We start from the raw sequence: 16,438 nt of genomic DNA on the forward strand, positions 1-16,438 counted from the left end.
CATCAGCCTGGAATCACAACCCAGAACCAGTTGTTATTTGTCTATGCTCTGACAGCTTGATGCCGACACTACCTTCTGCTGCTGTGTGATCGGGTTTCAGTTGGGTACAGTTCTGCCAGACTTCATGGAGCTGGCTCCTCTATCAGATGTCCCCAGAATTAAATGGGCCGTTTTATCTCCTCACCCAGTGGCAGCTGTCTTCCAGGCATCCACATACCTGCAAAGGGAGATACATGACCCTCCCCATGACTCACTCTGAGGTGGTATGCTTCACTTGGTTAAGAAGCAGTTCATCATGAAACAGAAGATCAACCATCAGTACCCTCTCAGGTACGCTGGGTTTGTGGCGAGATGGAAAAATGCCAGGAGTGCACTTTATTCTTTCACTTTAATTGACACCCATAGTCAAGAGAAAACAGCTATAACCCGGACAGTCTTACAGGAAGAAGAACTGTAGAGTCACTTGAGCAGCAGTCTTTTAATTTTTGCAAATCAAATTTCATGATTTCTGAGGCTGATTCAAGATAAATATTTGAATGCCAACAGCTAGAAAAACAAACAGCTGAAGGTGGCAGACTCAATGGGGATGATGCAAAATGTGCGCCTATTCGACACATTAGGCAGAAGACCAAAACAGCAGTAGGAAAATACTCCTACTAAGTAAGAATAAACAAAAGTTAAATACACCTCATACATCTATTTTTATGGCGTTATTTCATGTTGTGCGTGTAATGAGTAGCCAAGCCATCCCATGTTTCTGTGGCAGAAATGTTAAGTGACTTACTGATTAACAGGGTTTTATTTTTTAATCTCCTCAGCTGTGTTATTATATAACTATACATATATATGCACATATTCTCATATGTATTGTTATACAGGGCAAATTTACTTTAACCCTTTAATGTAATAAAAATCTAAGCATAATATTAGAGATTATTGTTTTTTTGTCAGATAGTTGCCAAATACAAACCAGTGATCTAAGTGATGTTTTTCCAATTCTCTTTTATTCTCAGCTGTCTGACATGTCATTTCCTTTCCTGATAAACAGGATATAAAGCGGTGTGCCGTGTGCCGAGCCACCTTTGACTCTGGCCTCAATTTCTGGCTTGAATGGAAATGCTATGACCTCTTTTGTGGAGTGATGTCTATTGCTAAGGAAAGAGGAAAGGACAGATCAAGGAAATATGGTTATCTTCCACTGAGCTGTCATCCAGAGGTGCGGAGAGAGAAATTATGATGCCCGTTACAAGAGGTTTCACTCCTGACAGTATAATATGTGAACCGTGCTATATGGTGTTCATTGGCTGGGTGAGACTCGTGAAGGGAAGTGATCCATCAAAAAGGCAATGAAAGCAATAAACTAATTAGACACGGATCTCAGACCATAAATCCTGGCCTGGCCATATCAAATTGGTTACAAGCATCTTTTTTATTCTTTTCTTTTTTTTCCTTAAACAGGGCTTGTTTGACTGATCACTTTAGGTCAATTTGACATCAGCCTAACAGAGTTTAATAGTGTTTAAACAGCAGAAAAAAAGCTTTTACACAAGGCTAATGATTCCAGTTACCAAGTCCCACCAGGGTAGCTCAGGTTGTGAGTTCCTAGTAACGATGGAGACCCTGCGATTAGTTTGTTGGACACAGACAGGAAATTAGTCAGACATGTAGAGGCTACTTCTTCCTTGACGTGCAGGCTGGGTCTGAGCCACTCACCAGGCTGTGGGCTCATATGGGTGGTGGGTGTGTGGACCGCGGTGCTCTGGGGAGTGGGGGAAACCACCTGGATGGACACATTGTTTCCAGGCTGGGGGCTTTCTGGAAGATCTGTCATAGCCGAACCCACTGGAGACAAACAAGAGATGTTCGGATATGTTTTCCAGGCAAAAAAGATCCTTACAATCTTTTAGGAATTTGACAGATTAGCTCATTTAAATAACAGGTTAAAAAATCTTGAATGTGTTAGCCTTTAAAGAATTTAGCAGAATTATCTGTTCCTTGCATAAAGGTTTTAATGATATCAAGCGAGTTCTTTTCAAGTGCAGTTTTTTAAGCAGAATAACTTGAAAAATTATGAACAGAACACGACTGAGACAAGTGCTGACACTTTCTCACTTTCACAGCTACAACGCTACTCTGGTTGCCTCTGCTGCTGCTATTGTTGTTATCAGTCAGTAAAGAGTGACAGCTTTGACACTGTTAAAGTAAGCATATCTATGAAAAACAAAAGCCGGTATCACTTTATAACAAATAATGCTATGAAGCATTATTAACGTATTAGTAAGGTATGTGTAGTTGCTTAATTTATCATTTATATAGCATTACTACTCTTCAGTATGCCATTTATAAATATAGATATATCATTATGACTAAAATTAGGATAATTACTAGCAGTGATAGCTGTACACAGTGTAAGAGTAACAGATGGATAAACACATCTGTATTTATAAATGTCAAACTAAGGAGGACTAATGATATATAAATGATGAATTAAGCACTCGCTAATACCTTACTAATGCCTAATAGTATGACATTATTATCAAGTGCTACCCAAGAGGCTGTCATGGAGTGCAAATTACGGTATCGTTTGCCCCTCACTCCAACCGGTCATGGCAGATGGCCACCCCTCCCTGAGCCTGGTTCTTCCTGTTAAAAGGGAGTTTTTCCTTCCCACTGTCACCAAAGAGCCTGCACATAGAGGATCATATGATTGTTGGGGTTTTCTCTGTAGTATTATTGTAGGGTCTACCTTACAATATAAAGTGCTTTGAGGTGCTTTGAGGTGACACTGTGATTTGGTGCTGTATAAATAAAATGGAATTGAATTGAACTGTTTTATTTACAAGCTAATTATGTGTGATGGAATTGCGGTTTTGGAAAAAAAATAACTTTTTTTTTTTTTTTAAGATTTCAAAATGCATCCGTACATATAGAGAATCCAAATATGCAGTGATGGAGCCCTTCAGTATTTTTTTTTGTTTTATCATCTGAGAATCATTTCCCTGATTCAGATCCCATGACTTATCTTTTAAAAAGCTGTAGTTTGGCATGGCGGGTGAAGAAAACCAAACCAAACAAAACAAAACAAGGGAGAAGGCCAAAACAATTAACAGATTTCTGTTGCTACTTCATTTCATGTTGATCTATTCAAAACAATGTCACCGACCACGTGATGTCACAAGCTGTTTTAACAGGGCTTAAACTGACGGTAAACAAGCACCAGTCAAGGACAGTCGAGGTGATTCATGAACTGCTGAGAGCTGCACCTGTCTAGTGCGATGTGACCTTTTGACATATCAGTGTGTGCATGTTCTTTGCTCTTTGCCTCATTGTTTTTCTCTCCATCTCTGACTAATTCTGATTTCAGACTATGAAGCGGCAGAGGAGGTATTGTACGCCGGCTTTCTCGGGTCAAATGAGATGAGCACAGCTGTTGTGGGACTTAAAGAATGAGCGTACAGTTGGAAGGGGAGCTTCCCTAAATTATTTCTCGCTCTCTTTTTAACTCTGCAAGTGCACCAAACATGGGTCATTTATGTGTCACAGTGCAGGAAGGCGACTTCTATAACATCCAAAAAACAAAAACAGAAGAAGCCGGCAAACAAACTGCAACTTCTGTCACTTTCTGTCTTTTTTGTTCTCTCCTATTTTCATCCATTGTAGACTCAGTTGAAAAGGTTGGAAAATGGTTTCCATGCAGGCCGACAGTCTGGACAGACGCTCATGCACTCTCTTACGCATGCACACCCATCCCCAGGCCCCCAGCTAGAATGTCAGGTCAGCAGTAGCAGCAGCGGCGGCGGTTAGCAGTGGCAGTGTGGCATGGCTGTCACACGCCCGTGGAAGAATGTTCGTCGGCCGCAGAGAGCGCCTTTGTTGTGTGGAATGCGTCTGTGGAAACAACCTGTGCTCATGATGCCACTGTTCTTTGTTTCTGAGCGACAAAAACTGAAACACTACCATGACTAGCGTTATTAGAGGGTGTGTGTGTTTATCATGACACACCGCCACACCCCCGTCAGATGGGCTGAAGCACGCCTCAGTGTATGAATGCTCCTGTATCTGGGTTAAATGCGAAGAGCAGAATAGATTAAATATAGATGTAATTGCTTCTTGAGGGTTTCTTTTTTAAAAACTATTTTCATATATTATTATCATATATTATTATTTTACAAAGCTTACATCTGGCGGTTATTTTTATCCTCCCATCTATAAAAAGTTCACCACAAAGTGCAGTAAATTATCAGGCAATTACACAGATTAGAGCACCAAACAGAGTAAAATGTAGAGATTGTAATTATTTATGGATTCATTCAAGAAGACAATTCCCAGTATTGCTCCAAACAGTGTGATGTTGACACACATCCATCCCTATTTATTTGTGGGTAGAAGATGAGTGTTGCCTCGTTGAATATATCAGTTCCCTAAGGGGGAGACAATACGACAACATTACTGTTGAGCTGTCTGCTGTAAGCACGGTGTAATCGGATTTCTTTCCTTCTGTGTCATTAGTCCTATTGTGCATGTAGGAGTTGCACCTTCTGTATCCTTATTATCGAAATGTTTGAAATCATTTACGTGGACCCGCTGGAAAAGTAGACAGCTGCAACAATGCAAAGTAGAGAGAAGCTTCTTTTAGTCATCTTTTGTTCTTTGCCATGTGTTTTGATTTTTCTGTCCACTTGCTAACTTGTTGTGATGCACCATGATGGTACAGCGTTCCAGTAGGCGCGTGGAAAAATAAATACAATGTCCCTAAAAAAAGACCAAGAATCTACCCCCGCTAGCTGCACAAAGACAGACAACTATTCGCACACATTCAATCTGGAAGTGCCAATTAACCTAACTGCACTAAGTGTGTATGTCTTTGAGTGTGGGAATAAGCTAGAGTACCCAGAGATAACCCACAAAGACACAGGCAGAACATGCAACTCTGCATGCAACACCCCAACCAGATTGCAGATTCAAACCAAGAACCTTTTTGCTGTGAGGCTAGAATTCTGATCATTGTGCCACCATTGCTGCTCTGCTGTTTGATGCATATTCAAAAAAATGTGACTTGATTTGCATTTTTAGTAACTTCTGGAATCAGCAGGGGCAGGATGCACCTAAAGGTGTTTTTAGCTATGCTCACATTCTGAAGAAGATGAAGCGAGGACAGCAAAAGCTACACATGGATGATGGTGCATTTAGTGGTCTGCCCCCAGTTGTTTGTAAGAAAGGTCTGGGTCTGCACTGCAGGCAGGCCGTGTTTCTTCTACTACAGTGCTGGCACAGTGCTGTTATAGAGGCAGTATGTGGTTTGGCATTGTTTTGCTGAAATATGCAATGGGAGAATGTGTTGCTCTAAAACCTGTATATACCGTTTAGTATTGATGGTGCCTTTCCAAATGTGCCAGCTGTCAATTCCATACACACTGATGGGACCCCCATGCCATCAGAGATGCAGGTTTTTGAACTTAGCACTGGTCTTAAGCCGGGTGGTCCCTCTCATCTTTAGTTCACGGGATGCGCCATGTTCCAAAATAAATGTCCAATTTCAGTTTGTCTGACCACAGAGCAGTTTTCCATTTTTTCTCAGTCCATTTTAAATGAGCTTTGGTCCAAAGATGACAGCAGCATTGTTGGGTCATGTTCATATGTGGCTTCCTTTTTTTGATGATGGAGCTTTAATGTTTCTTTCATGTCCATCAAAGAATCATGCCTGTTTTTAATGCCTGGGTGACCTGAAGATCACAGGCATCCAATGCTGGTTTTCAGCCTTGTCCCTTGTACACGGAGATTTCTCTTGATTGAAGTCTTTACAATTTTACATTTAGGAACATTATTCTAAAATTGGTCCACAATTTGTAGAAACAGTTTTTGGTAAACCTCTGCCCAACTTTACTTCTGAGAACCTCTGCCTCTCTAATATGTTCTTTTTAGACCCACTCCTGTTACTGACCTGCTGCCAATTAACCTAATTAGTTGCAAAATGTTCCTCCAGCTGTTTTTGTTTAGCACAGCTTCCTTTTCCAGTCTTTTTTCCCCAACATCGCCAATTTTTTAAGATGTGTTGCTGTCATGAAATTCAAAATGAGCTAAGATTTACTTAAAATGGTACATGTTATACCTCATAGGAATGTTAGTAGGTTACTCTGCAACCATCCTGACATTTCAGTCTATGTCCTGTCAAAAAAAATACAGCATTAAAATTTGAAATAAACACTCGACCATATCATCTATTTAAAATGACTTTTTGATAAAGGAGTTGTTGTTTGAGTCCACTGTATACTCAGTTTGTTTTGGTATCAAATTGGGTATCTGTATTGGTATTGTGGCATCCTCATTGGTGACTATATCAGTGAATTCAGCTCAGTATGCTAATTTGTACAAAGCACAAAGATGATAAGAATTTCATTATACTAGCCAAAGGTATCAAGGGTATGGTGATGTTAGAAGAAAAAAGTTGGAGGTTCTCCAAAGTTCTTTGGCTTCTTATGAAGCCCCCACAGAAAATCCTGTTTGTGTGCTTGTTTTTTTTTCTCTATTCTTTATTAGTACAAATAAATTTCTTTTGCTGAACTTTGCAACAGTCGTGTTTTTTTCCCTGCAAGCCTACTTGGATTTAAGAAAGTGCATGTACAGTGTACCACTCTGTTCTTATGCAAGCTTCCAAAGACAACGTGTAGTCATCATCCTTTAACTCTAATGCTTGTCAGTCACAGTGGACATGGGTCTGCATTCTCAGCTGCTCTTCCCTGTCCTTCATATGTGCACAGTGCACACATAGACACACACACTCGCCACAGGCAAAGACGTACACATCACTTTACCCTCGTCTCAGACTTCATCCCCTTCCCCTCTACACTCTGTTACTCCGCTCTTTCCACACATGAATCCCCCCCCCCCCATCATCTGCCGTCGCTGTCACACAAGCGTAGCCTGAGCCCTCAAGACATTTTCTTTCTCTTTTTCATTTGCAATCTTCTCTCTCAATTACTTACTTTCTCCCCATGTCTGCTTCTCTTTCTCCGTCACTGCCCTCATTCTCTCTGTGTGTCACCGCTCCCAGAATCCTCGTCTTTCAGCTTTAAAAATCAAAGCCCTGTTGGCGTGAATATCTCTGCAGCCGTTTATATGTGTGAAACTCTATTTGTGCACAGGCTGACACACCGCACTGTATGCGTATTTATTTTTGTAAATCTGAATATTGTATGGACTGATTTCTATGCAGTCTAGTACCTTTGTATGAATATCAGCAGCTTTTGTCAGGCACTGAAGAGAATTTGATAGTAGTAGATATAATGGTAAATGGTAAATGGCCTGCATTTGTATAGCGCTTTTCTAGTCCATAGGACCCCAAAGCGCTTTACACTACATTCAGTCATCCACCCATTCACACACACATTCACACACTGGCGATAGCAAGCTACATTGTAGCCACAGCTGCCCTGGGGCGCACTGACAGAGGCGAGGCTGCCGGACACTGGCGCCACCGGGCCCTCTGACCACCACCAGTAGGCAAACACGGGGTTAGTATCTTGCCCAAGGATATTTGGCATGCAGCCAGGATGCAGCCTGGGATCGAACCACCGACCTTCTGATTAGTGGCTGACCTGCTCTGCCACCTGAGCTACTAGCAAGCCTGAGGGCTGGCATTCAGTGATATCATGTGAGTGTCTGTGTAAGCGTATGTGGGCTTACCTCGTCTCTCTTGTTTCGCCCAGAACTGCTTGACAGTTTTGCCAATGTCACGGGTCTCTCTCAGTTTTTTCTGCCACTGGCGCATCTCCTGAACATCTGGCTGTGCCCTGATCTATAACAATCACAGGACACGTGCAAAGGGCGCACATGCATAAATTCACATGAGCAAACATCATCAATAACTTAATTGAGCCACAAGCTAATCAGTGTTAGTAAGCTGTTAGGACTGTTTAAAGAAGGTTATTTAGAAAGTCTGTTACAGTATATGCTTTAGTTACTAACATTAAGAACATTTCCAGGGAGGGTTAAGTAAATAAATGTTCTTTTTAAATGATTATTTCATTTATTATTGGAAAAAAATATCCAAACCTACCTGAATTTTTGTGAAAAGGTCACTCCTTAAACTAGTTGTGCCACACTTGGCAGCAAGAACTACAGTCACACTTTTGCGATAACTGGCAAAGAGTCTTTTTCACTGTGGAGGAATTTTGGCCCACTTTTCTTTACGGAATTGTTTTAATTCAGCCAAATTGGAGGGTTTTTATGAACGGCCTGTTTAAAGTCATGCCAAAGCATCTCAATCAGATTCAACTCTGGACGTTGACTAGGCCACTCCGGACATTCTACTTCAGGATTTTCTGGTACAGAGCAGAATTCATGGCTCCATCAATTGTGCCAAAACCTGCTTATGTAAGCCATTTGGTCAGATCTCCATGCAAATATGTGGTCCAGTAATACTGATTGCACTGTGGTTGAAACACATACTGCAACTTACACATCTTGCCTACACCATGCTGCAAAAATAAATGAAAACAATAAGCCAAGCAAGTGATAAAATCCTATTTCCTATTTTAAATTTAATTAATTAATTAATTTTAATGCATTTTAAAATGTTAGGCCTTACTATGAGATTAATGAAGAGCTTCTAAGGATTCACAGGAACCCTGATTCAGCCTAATCCAGGCTGTATGAATTATGCTTCTGTTCTTGGATGAAACTACTGCAGCTGTTGTGTTTGGTTTTGTGTGTGTGTGTGTGTATGTGGGCTGCAGGACTTCCTGAAAGATTACCGAGCAAGTTTGATGTTGCAAATGTGAATAAAATATCTGTAAAGGGCTTCACCTCCTGTTCATATTTATCCCTCCTCCTTCTATTCTTCTCCCACTAACTAGTCCTCCTACTCCTCCTTTTTCTTTCCTCTATGCTCTTTGTACTCAACTATCTCTGACAGGCTTCTTTCTTCCCTGGGTGGTAGATCTCTCCTCAGATACTGTCTTTCATACTAACACATTACTCTCCCTTGATTCCCCAACACATCAGTATTTCTTCCCTCTCCATCCACCTCTCTTCACTCTGAATTCTCTCCCACCTCTCTTCTCACCAGTCTCCTTTCACTCTGCTCCATTCAACCCCAACTTTCTCCTAAGTGCCTGGTTATGTGGCAACAAAAGTGTTGCTATTGTACAAAAGTGGGTCTGTTATATAAGCCTGGTGATAGGTTTAGGAATGGGTAAAACTAGAGCGCTCCAATAGTTCATTCACGGGGTGTCACAGTGCTGCAGCAGCCTCTCTGCTGATGGGAGCAAACCATAGAAATGGAAATGAGGGGTGAGGGTCAGAGGGAGGAGGGGTGGTTAAGTCTGTTGTGTTTGCTCACCATCGCTTGTGTGCTTTATTTGTGTCTGTGTGCCATTTCTTCTCTGTCACTCTTCACTGATGTCCTCCATAAATCTTGTATTCTCCCTTTCTGCTTCTGATGCTGTCAGCTTCTCCGAAATGATGGAAATGGAGCAAAAATCAAAGTCAGTTCTTGGAAAGCTGACTTTATGAATACACTAGCTTTCTGCAGGATGCTGACAGCTTGTGTATGACAGCAGGAGACAAAGGGCTGAGTTGTATGTGTGTGTGTGTGTGTGTGTGTGTGCGCCTGAGTTTTCTGAAGCCTGTCTGTGTGCATCAGCACAGCTGATTTGCAGGGCTAAGTTATTTTGACCCTGGGCACGAAGCCTGGTTAAGAATGTTGACGTTTTACTTGTACTGCGTGTTAGAATATATGCATCTCAACTTCATCGTTTTTCACAGTTATTTATACTCATTTGAATTCTTAGTGAAACTTCGCTAACGCATTATCTTCTTGATATAATCATACGTGCTGATGCACTGCTCACGTGGCAGAGCCTGGTTTTGTGTGCATGTGACTCAGTCCTCTCATGCTGTATGTTTGCATGAAGGCTGGGATTAGAGTGATTAGAAAAATTACCGAGACACTGCAAGGGCCACTGTTATCACACACCACATTATCCACAATTGCATACAACATTATGGTGTGCACGCACACGTTGCAGTCTCGTAACTCAGCCTTTCAAGCTGCATTCCTTTCCAGTGTAAAGCTGACTGTGAGACTGAGCTCCTCACCCGGGGAAGTGGCTGCACGACCAAGTGCATAAAGACACAGCCACAGTCTGCTTTATTTTCCCTTCACACTCCACCCATCCATCATCTTTGTGTTCACCACAGCTTCCTTCAAGGCTTAACCAGCCCAGTGACCTGTGGCCTGTATTCATGCCCCTGTAGACTGAGTCACAATAAGCAGTTGCACTGCCACCCTACTGTCCTAAAGGTAAAAAATACTTACATTTAAATAAGAACTAAGACAAATGTAGGCACAGATAAATGCACAAGTGAAAATATGAGACATCAGCCCATTTACAGGAGGGTAAGCAAGGACCAAGCCTGAGACATATCTTCTGCATGAGTGTCACTGCACGTGGTACATCAAATTGACTTAACAGCGAACCACATTTAAAACCATTCATCTATTGCTGCCCTTGGACCATTGAACTGGAATCATAGACCTACTTCTACTGTTGACTATGCAGTACTCTGGGGAGGGGCAAGTGTGTGTGTGTGTGTGTGTGTGTGTGTGTGTGTGTGTGTGTGTGTGTTTCTTTCAACCAGCTCTATTCGTTTATGTCAGGAGGAATACAACTCAGCAAGTGCCCCATTTCTTAATATCTGAAGCTGCAGTACAAGAAGGAAGGAAAGGTCTATTAAAAGGCCTATGAGAAAGAAAGCCGATGAAACCCAAGATTTTTGCTATTCTGTTGAATTAATTCTACTTATGTGGTGCCAATTTACAACAACAGTCACCTCAAAGCACTTTGTATAAAAATGTCAAGACCCAAGAGAGAAATAGAGAGAAAACACTTTTGAAAAGTAGCACTCCATTTTCACAAGCAGAGACCTCAGGCAGAACCAGGCTCAGGAAGTGGCAGCCATCGACCACGACCAGCTGCCGGCTGGGGATAGAGGTGACAGATAGGAGAGGAAAAGTAGAGTAGGAAAAACGACACATTCTGGAAGCAGACAAAAATTAATGCATGAGGAATGTAAAAAAAGGGAGTATCAGTGAGAAAGAAGATGTATGAGCCTTTTAAAAAAGTTTTTAAGATGACATCATCAAACATTGTTGAAACATGCACAAGAAAGAACGTTTTTCACTGTTTGGTTGCAAAGTTGTATAAAGCCTACTATATGTCATATACGTGGTACAGTGTATACACTGCATAATGACACCAACGCTGTCTTGGACTGGACAAAGCTAGAAGTATTCTGGCTGGTTGCAGCTAGCTAACTAACTGCCTTACATCACCCTTCACTAGAAAACATCAAGTTTACTTTTTACATTTTAGCCATTCTAAGTGTCACAAAACCAGATTTATCCAGGAGGTGCACATTGGGTAACAGGATAGGGCTGGCAATTAGTTAGCCAATGAATGCCGAATTTCACGGTCAGCTCTGGCCAATGCTTATCACATCTGGTTTCAAAACAACAAAATCATGACAATGAAAACACTTCGAAGTTTCAAAATAGGACAGGTGATGTCACGGTGGCTACATCCTTGTTTTATACTGTGTGTGGTTGTATCAGACTTTTCATCTACCAAACTCTCCAGTGGAAATCAACTGATGGTATTTGTTTCAAGTTTTCACTACAGAAAAAGGACCCTCCCCCTCCCCCCAAAAAACTGACTTAGGTTTGATTTTTTTTTTTTCCAGTCAGATAAAAGGTGCGCTGCAGCTGAGATAAGGCCAGCCACATAAATAAATCTGCAACTGGAGCCAGTGGAAATGGCAGTGATGATGATAAAGGGCAAAGCTACCAGACCACAACCCACTAATATTGACAGTCTAATTGCAATGGGAATTTATTACACTACAGCCACACTACTCTAGCTCAGCTGAATAATCCTGAGAAGTCTTAGTGATCAGAGGAGACTGTGTATGTGTCCATGCTTGCACATCAGTGTGCATTAGAGTAGCAGGCATGGATGAATGGATTATAGTTAGGTTAAGGTACACGGTGTAAAGAAGATTATATAATATGTTTAGACCTAGGAGCTCTTAACAGTTATACGTGAGTGAAACAAAAGACAAATGCACTGTCTGGGTCATGAGTTTGCATCTGTGTCTATGTGTGTTTGTGTGTGCGTCTGTGTGCACTCCAGCACTGCTCTGCTTCAGCCCTCAGCGTTTTGATGAAAGAGATTAATAATAGAGGGATAAAATTCCACTCTACAAAAATACTCTCATGCCCCTTCCTAGTCTTCAGTCTGTCTGTCTTTCTTACCAGAACACTCACGCACACACGCACACACACACACACCCTCTGCAGTCAGCGCTGCGTCAAGCTGGTTATATAACGGCCGAGGGTGTAAGTGTGAGGGGGGGAATGGGGTGCGTGTGGAGGCAGATGGGGGTGAAGTGAACAGAGTGCACTGATCTTATACTGACTATATATTACAGGAAAATCCCACAATCCTATTATGCTCTAATAAACTATCCTCAAGCACATAAAATCAGACAGAGAGGCAGATTTGAGTGAAACATTCCTTGGAATTCTTTACTTAGAAATTAGATTTGTGAGCTACGACATCTTGATTGCACGCTGGTGTAAGAATAATTCTGTAATAGTTATGTTTAATGATCCCAGTAGAAGTTTAACAAGGCACTGGTGCTTTACAGTTCACTCGGTTTGTGCTGACGTGCTCGTCCCTCCTCTGCTGCCCACTCCGCTGTTAACTGCCGTTTTTCTCAAGTCAAGGTGAGAGCAGTCGAAACACACTACAGTGCCTGTCAGGACCAAACAAAAATTCTGCTCCGCTCCATGTAGCCTAAATAAGTCATGATCCTAGAGGCGTCTTCCAAGAGGCCAACGCTCAGCTGCAGACCCTGATTGTGCTGCATCTCTCTCCCTTTTCCCACCCCCTAGAAGAACTGCATCTTCCTACTCTGACACCACTTTGCAACATCAGCTCGCCTCTTTCCTCCCGTTTGCCATCCATGCGAAAGTGTTCCAAACATAGACCAACCATCATCCTTCCTCATAATCCTCCCATTCCCTCACTCTGTCTCTACCCACTCTCTCTCTCTCTTTCCCTGAATCCCTTGGGGTGTTCAGCTGCAGTCCTATCAGTGGCCCTGCTGAACCTCTTATTTCAGGGTAAACATACAGCAAGGAGTGACAGACAGCTGGCTCACTGCTGCCACCACATGTGGGCAGAGATCAATTATATTTTGTTGTTCATGGAGAAAATAAAAAAGGCAAATAAGAGGGAGTGCTGCCCTCTGCTGGTGCCCCAGCAGTTCACGACACACATTCGATCCATCTTTTTTTATGCCCGCATCCACACTTTTATCTTCAGGCCCACATGTGCAAGAACATTTTCAAATCATTCAAATGTAATGCAATTGTCCACGTCGGTGCAGCTGGCATCTTTTCCTCTCAGTGGTTTGTGCAGCCACACTAAGGCTGAATCCTCCCACAAGCACTTCGGATAAGAAACGCACAAAAGAAGAGGTTCTGTCAAGACAAACAAAACATGACCCTTGCTTATCCTTACACCACAGGAGCTGGCGTTTATCTGTGTGTGTGTGTGCGTGCGTGCGTGTGTGTGAGGGAGAAAGAGTGACAGAGAGAAATGCTGCTGTTTGCCTCTGGAAGTGTCTGTGCATATCTATTTATATCACAGCACAGAGTGCTTCAGACCACAACACCCACACAGGAGGGATTTAAAGCCTGGCATCACTGATGACATAATCAAGCTGCTGAATGAAACTGCAGCCCCTGTGGAAGAGGGGGCTCTTTAAGGGGATGGGATTATACAACAAGACTGACAACAACAAGACTGTTGGCCGATGCATGCTTAGCGGGAGCCTATTGTAGCCTAACAGACACGCACACACACAGGGTCGCTGTGCTCCTGTGGGATGATTGCCGGACTCCTACACACTTTCTTCTTCAAAATGTTATCTTATGTCCACACTGTGAATTCTTTGATGAGTTTGTGAAGTTGGTCAAGGAGGCAAAGCTAAAGTTGTGTGTCAGTGAAATGTAAAATGCATCCAAGACTATGCAATGCAACCTCTTCATTCCATAAAACGTCCCTCAGTTCTTAAAGTTTAGGTTTCCTGTTTATTTTTTCACACTTTTTGGTGCTTTTCAGACCTGTCATTCTGCAAACCCCAGCCCTTTTTATAAATGTTGGGACAGAAAGCCTGTAAAAAGCACTCAGCTTCCAGTCATGTCCAACATACCTTGTATCCTCTCCAGAAAGCCTGGATGAGCAGAGCAGCCTCGCACTCAGTGAGCCGCAGAAACAGAGGAGTGGGCGGCCTGGGACTGGAGGATGGAAGGAAATGGAAAAGAAAGAGTGATGAGACAAGAAAGGAGAGCGTACATGGAGTTTGTGTGTGTGTGTGTCATAGCTTATAGTTGCTTTGTGCTATAAACCATAGATGTCAAACATATTTTACATCGTGGGCCCATTACATCCCACTTTGATTTTAAAGTGGGCCAAACCAGTGAAACGTGGTGTTGTAAGATTGGCCATGTTATGAAAATTTCACGTTATTTTACAAATACTAAGCTAAGAATATTCCCTTGAAATGTTTATTCTATTTTAGTCAGTTTTGCAACTCCTAGCATTTTTATTTTATTCTCGTTTACTAAAATGTTTTTTCACACCCAGTTTTAGTTTTGTCTTTGTTAGCTATAATAACCATGGTGTGCAAACTGAAGAGATACTCACTGCATCCCAAGCCAGTCCTTGACAAAGGGGATGTCATGAAAGCTCACTGGTTCCTGTCCACTCCTGCGAGGGTTATGGCTGAGGAAGGATGAAAAACGTGAAACGTGCAGTGTTTCACATACACAGCACTTTCAATGTGACATCAGAGAGAATCTATGTGGTGAGGTGAGGGTAGTACTACAGAGTGCAGAGTGAGGTGTGTGTAGGAGGACTCTTACTTGTAGAGCCACTCAGTCAGAAAGTCACATGGGTTAAACGCTGTTATTTTCCTCTGAAATAAAAAAGAGACTGCCCTATATTCAGCATCTCCCTTGACTATAAAGCAGCAAAATGTACAAGCGTTAAAACAACAAAGCTCCCATTTTGGTGTCTGTAAGCACTGAATTGTTTTTTAGATCCCTCTACTGGCTAATTATTCCTGTACAGCATTTAAATTGATCAGACTACCGCCCAATGTCAGGTTCATGGCACAGATGCACTAAACTAATTACTCTTAAATATTAAAATATTATTGTTGTTATCCGTGAACTTTCAAATTTACCATTTTCCTAAAGAAAAGCAGAAAAAAACCAATAAAATTAATTATTAGCTTTTGATTAAGATGTCAAATTATGGTTATTTACTTCCTGAACAGAAAAAAAAATATTTTAGTGGTTGATTTTTATCCTTGATTAATTTCTGATTTCTCAGAGGTCCAATTGTAGGATTACAATTGATTTTTATTAAAGACACTTAGACCTTAAAGCAGCCATTTTTCTGGGCTTCTCTTAGCAAAGCCTCCAGTCCAGGTACCAACACTGGAAACACTTTCTTCTCCAAGAAACGCGTGACAGGATCTGACACAAGCACAACATTTTAAAGACAGAATTATAATGATGGCAAATATGTATTAATACTTACAGTTTCACATTACAGGGAGAGCAGCTATGTATCTTACTTTCAGGGACTTGGGGAAAAGGTGTAGTTTCAGCAGTTGGGGGGCGATTCTGCCGTGAAGGATGAGGTCCTTCTAATGCAGAGTATCCAGGGAGAGCACAGCAAACATCGGGCTCATCCATAAGTACCTAACCAAAGCAATCATTCAACTTTCATGAACAATTTAGACTTCAAAAATAGTTTAAAAAATAATTTATTTTATAGTTTTCTGTTATAAACCATATAAAAATGGAGGAGCTATTTTGCACTTCAAGCAATATTTATAAATCCCCATCAGTTAGGTTCACATTTTGTCTCAGGGCAGCTGTAATTTACACATCACATGTATGTGTTAGGGTTTTGCGCATGACGGAGAATGCATTTGAATACCCAGCTGGCCCAGTTATCTCAAACGAGGCTGACACAGGATCCAGATTAAATCCCACAGATTTGTATTTGCACACATCACGTCGTCTGTGTGTACTTACGCTGTGCCGGGAGAGCTGGGTGCTCACAGAGCTGGCCTCTGTCCACGCAGGGCTGGGACCGCTGTGCTGTTCGGCCTCAAACTCTACAAAGACACAGTGAACACGTGAACCTTTGTTTTTCTGTTTCACCACAGGGACAAACAGATCAGGCCGTACCTTCACACATTTTCTGCAAAAATTATTTCTTAGTACAGATGATCTCTGCCATTATCTATGTTAACTCAAGCGGTTGCCATGGAGTCACCGGTAGGTGTGCTCACG

At 41.9% G+C, this 16,438-nt stretch overlaps 1 protein-coding gene across 2 annotated transcripts; it reads right to left on the reverse strand.

Moving 5' to 3' along the window:
• Positions 1 to 1,410: 1,410 nt before the first annotated feature.
• On the reverse strand, positions 1,411 to 16,438 carry iqck (IQ motif containing K). Of its 2 annotated transcripts, XM_085271166.1 has the most exons (10): positions 16,334 to 16,438; positions 16,178 to 16,260; positions 15,712 to 15,838; positions 15,513 to 15,610; positions 14,993 to 15,045; positions 14,775 to 14,852; positions 14,281 to 14,365; positions 7,684 to 7,795; positions 1,714 to 1,842; positions 1,411 to 1,620 (listed from the first exon to the last, which is right to left on the reverse strand). In XM_085271166.1, the coding sequence occupies exons 1-10, from the start codon at positions 16,341 to 16,343 to the stop codon at positions 1,565 to 1,567; spliced, it is 831 nt and encodes a 276-aa protein (XP_085127292.1). In that variant the 5' UTR covers positions 16,344 to 16,438; the 3' UTR covers positions 1,411 to 1,564. The 2 variants fall into 2 exon arrangements, with proteins under 2 accessions (XP_085127292.1, XP_085127290.1); XM_085271164.1 differs by having other exon boundaries at positions 1,411 to 1,842.

This window comes from Mchenga conophoros, linkage group LG4 (assembly GCF_057382185.1).
Source record: "Mchenga conophoros isolate Kocher_MC1m ecotype Shallow Benthic linkage group LG4, M_conophoros_male_GT1.1, whole genome shotgun sequence".
Classification (NCBI taxonomy): domain Eukaryota; kingdom Metazoa; phylum Chordata; class Actinopteri; order Cichliformes; family Cichlidae; genus Mchenga; species Mchenga conophoros.

What these genes read in the sequence shown, in the direction of transcription:
- iqck (XM_085271164.1), bottom strand. An exon ending in CCCAGCTCTCCCGGCACAGC is followed by an intron (nt 15,839 to 16,177) that starts GTAAGTACACAC and finishes TGCTTTGGTTAG; the next exon opens with GTACTTATGGATGAGCCCGA. An exon ending in CTGACTGAGTGGCTCTACAA is followed by an intron (nt 14,853 to 14,992) that starts GTAAGAGTCCTC and finishes ATCCTTCCTCAG; the next exon opens with CCATAACCCTCGCAGGAGTG.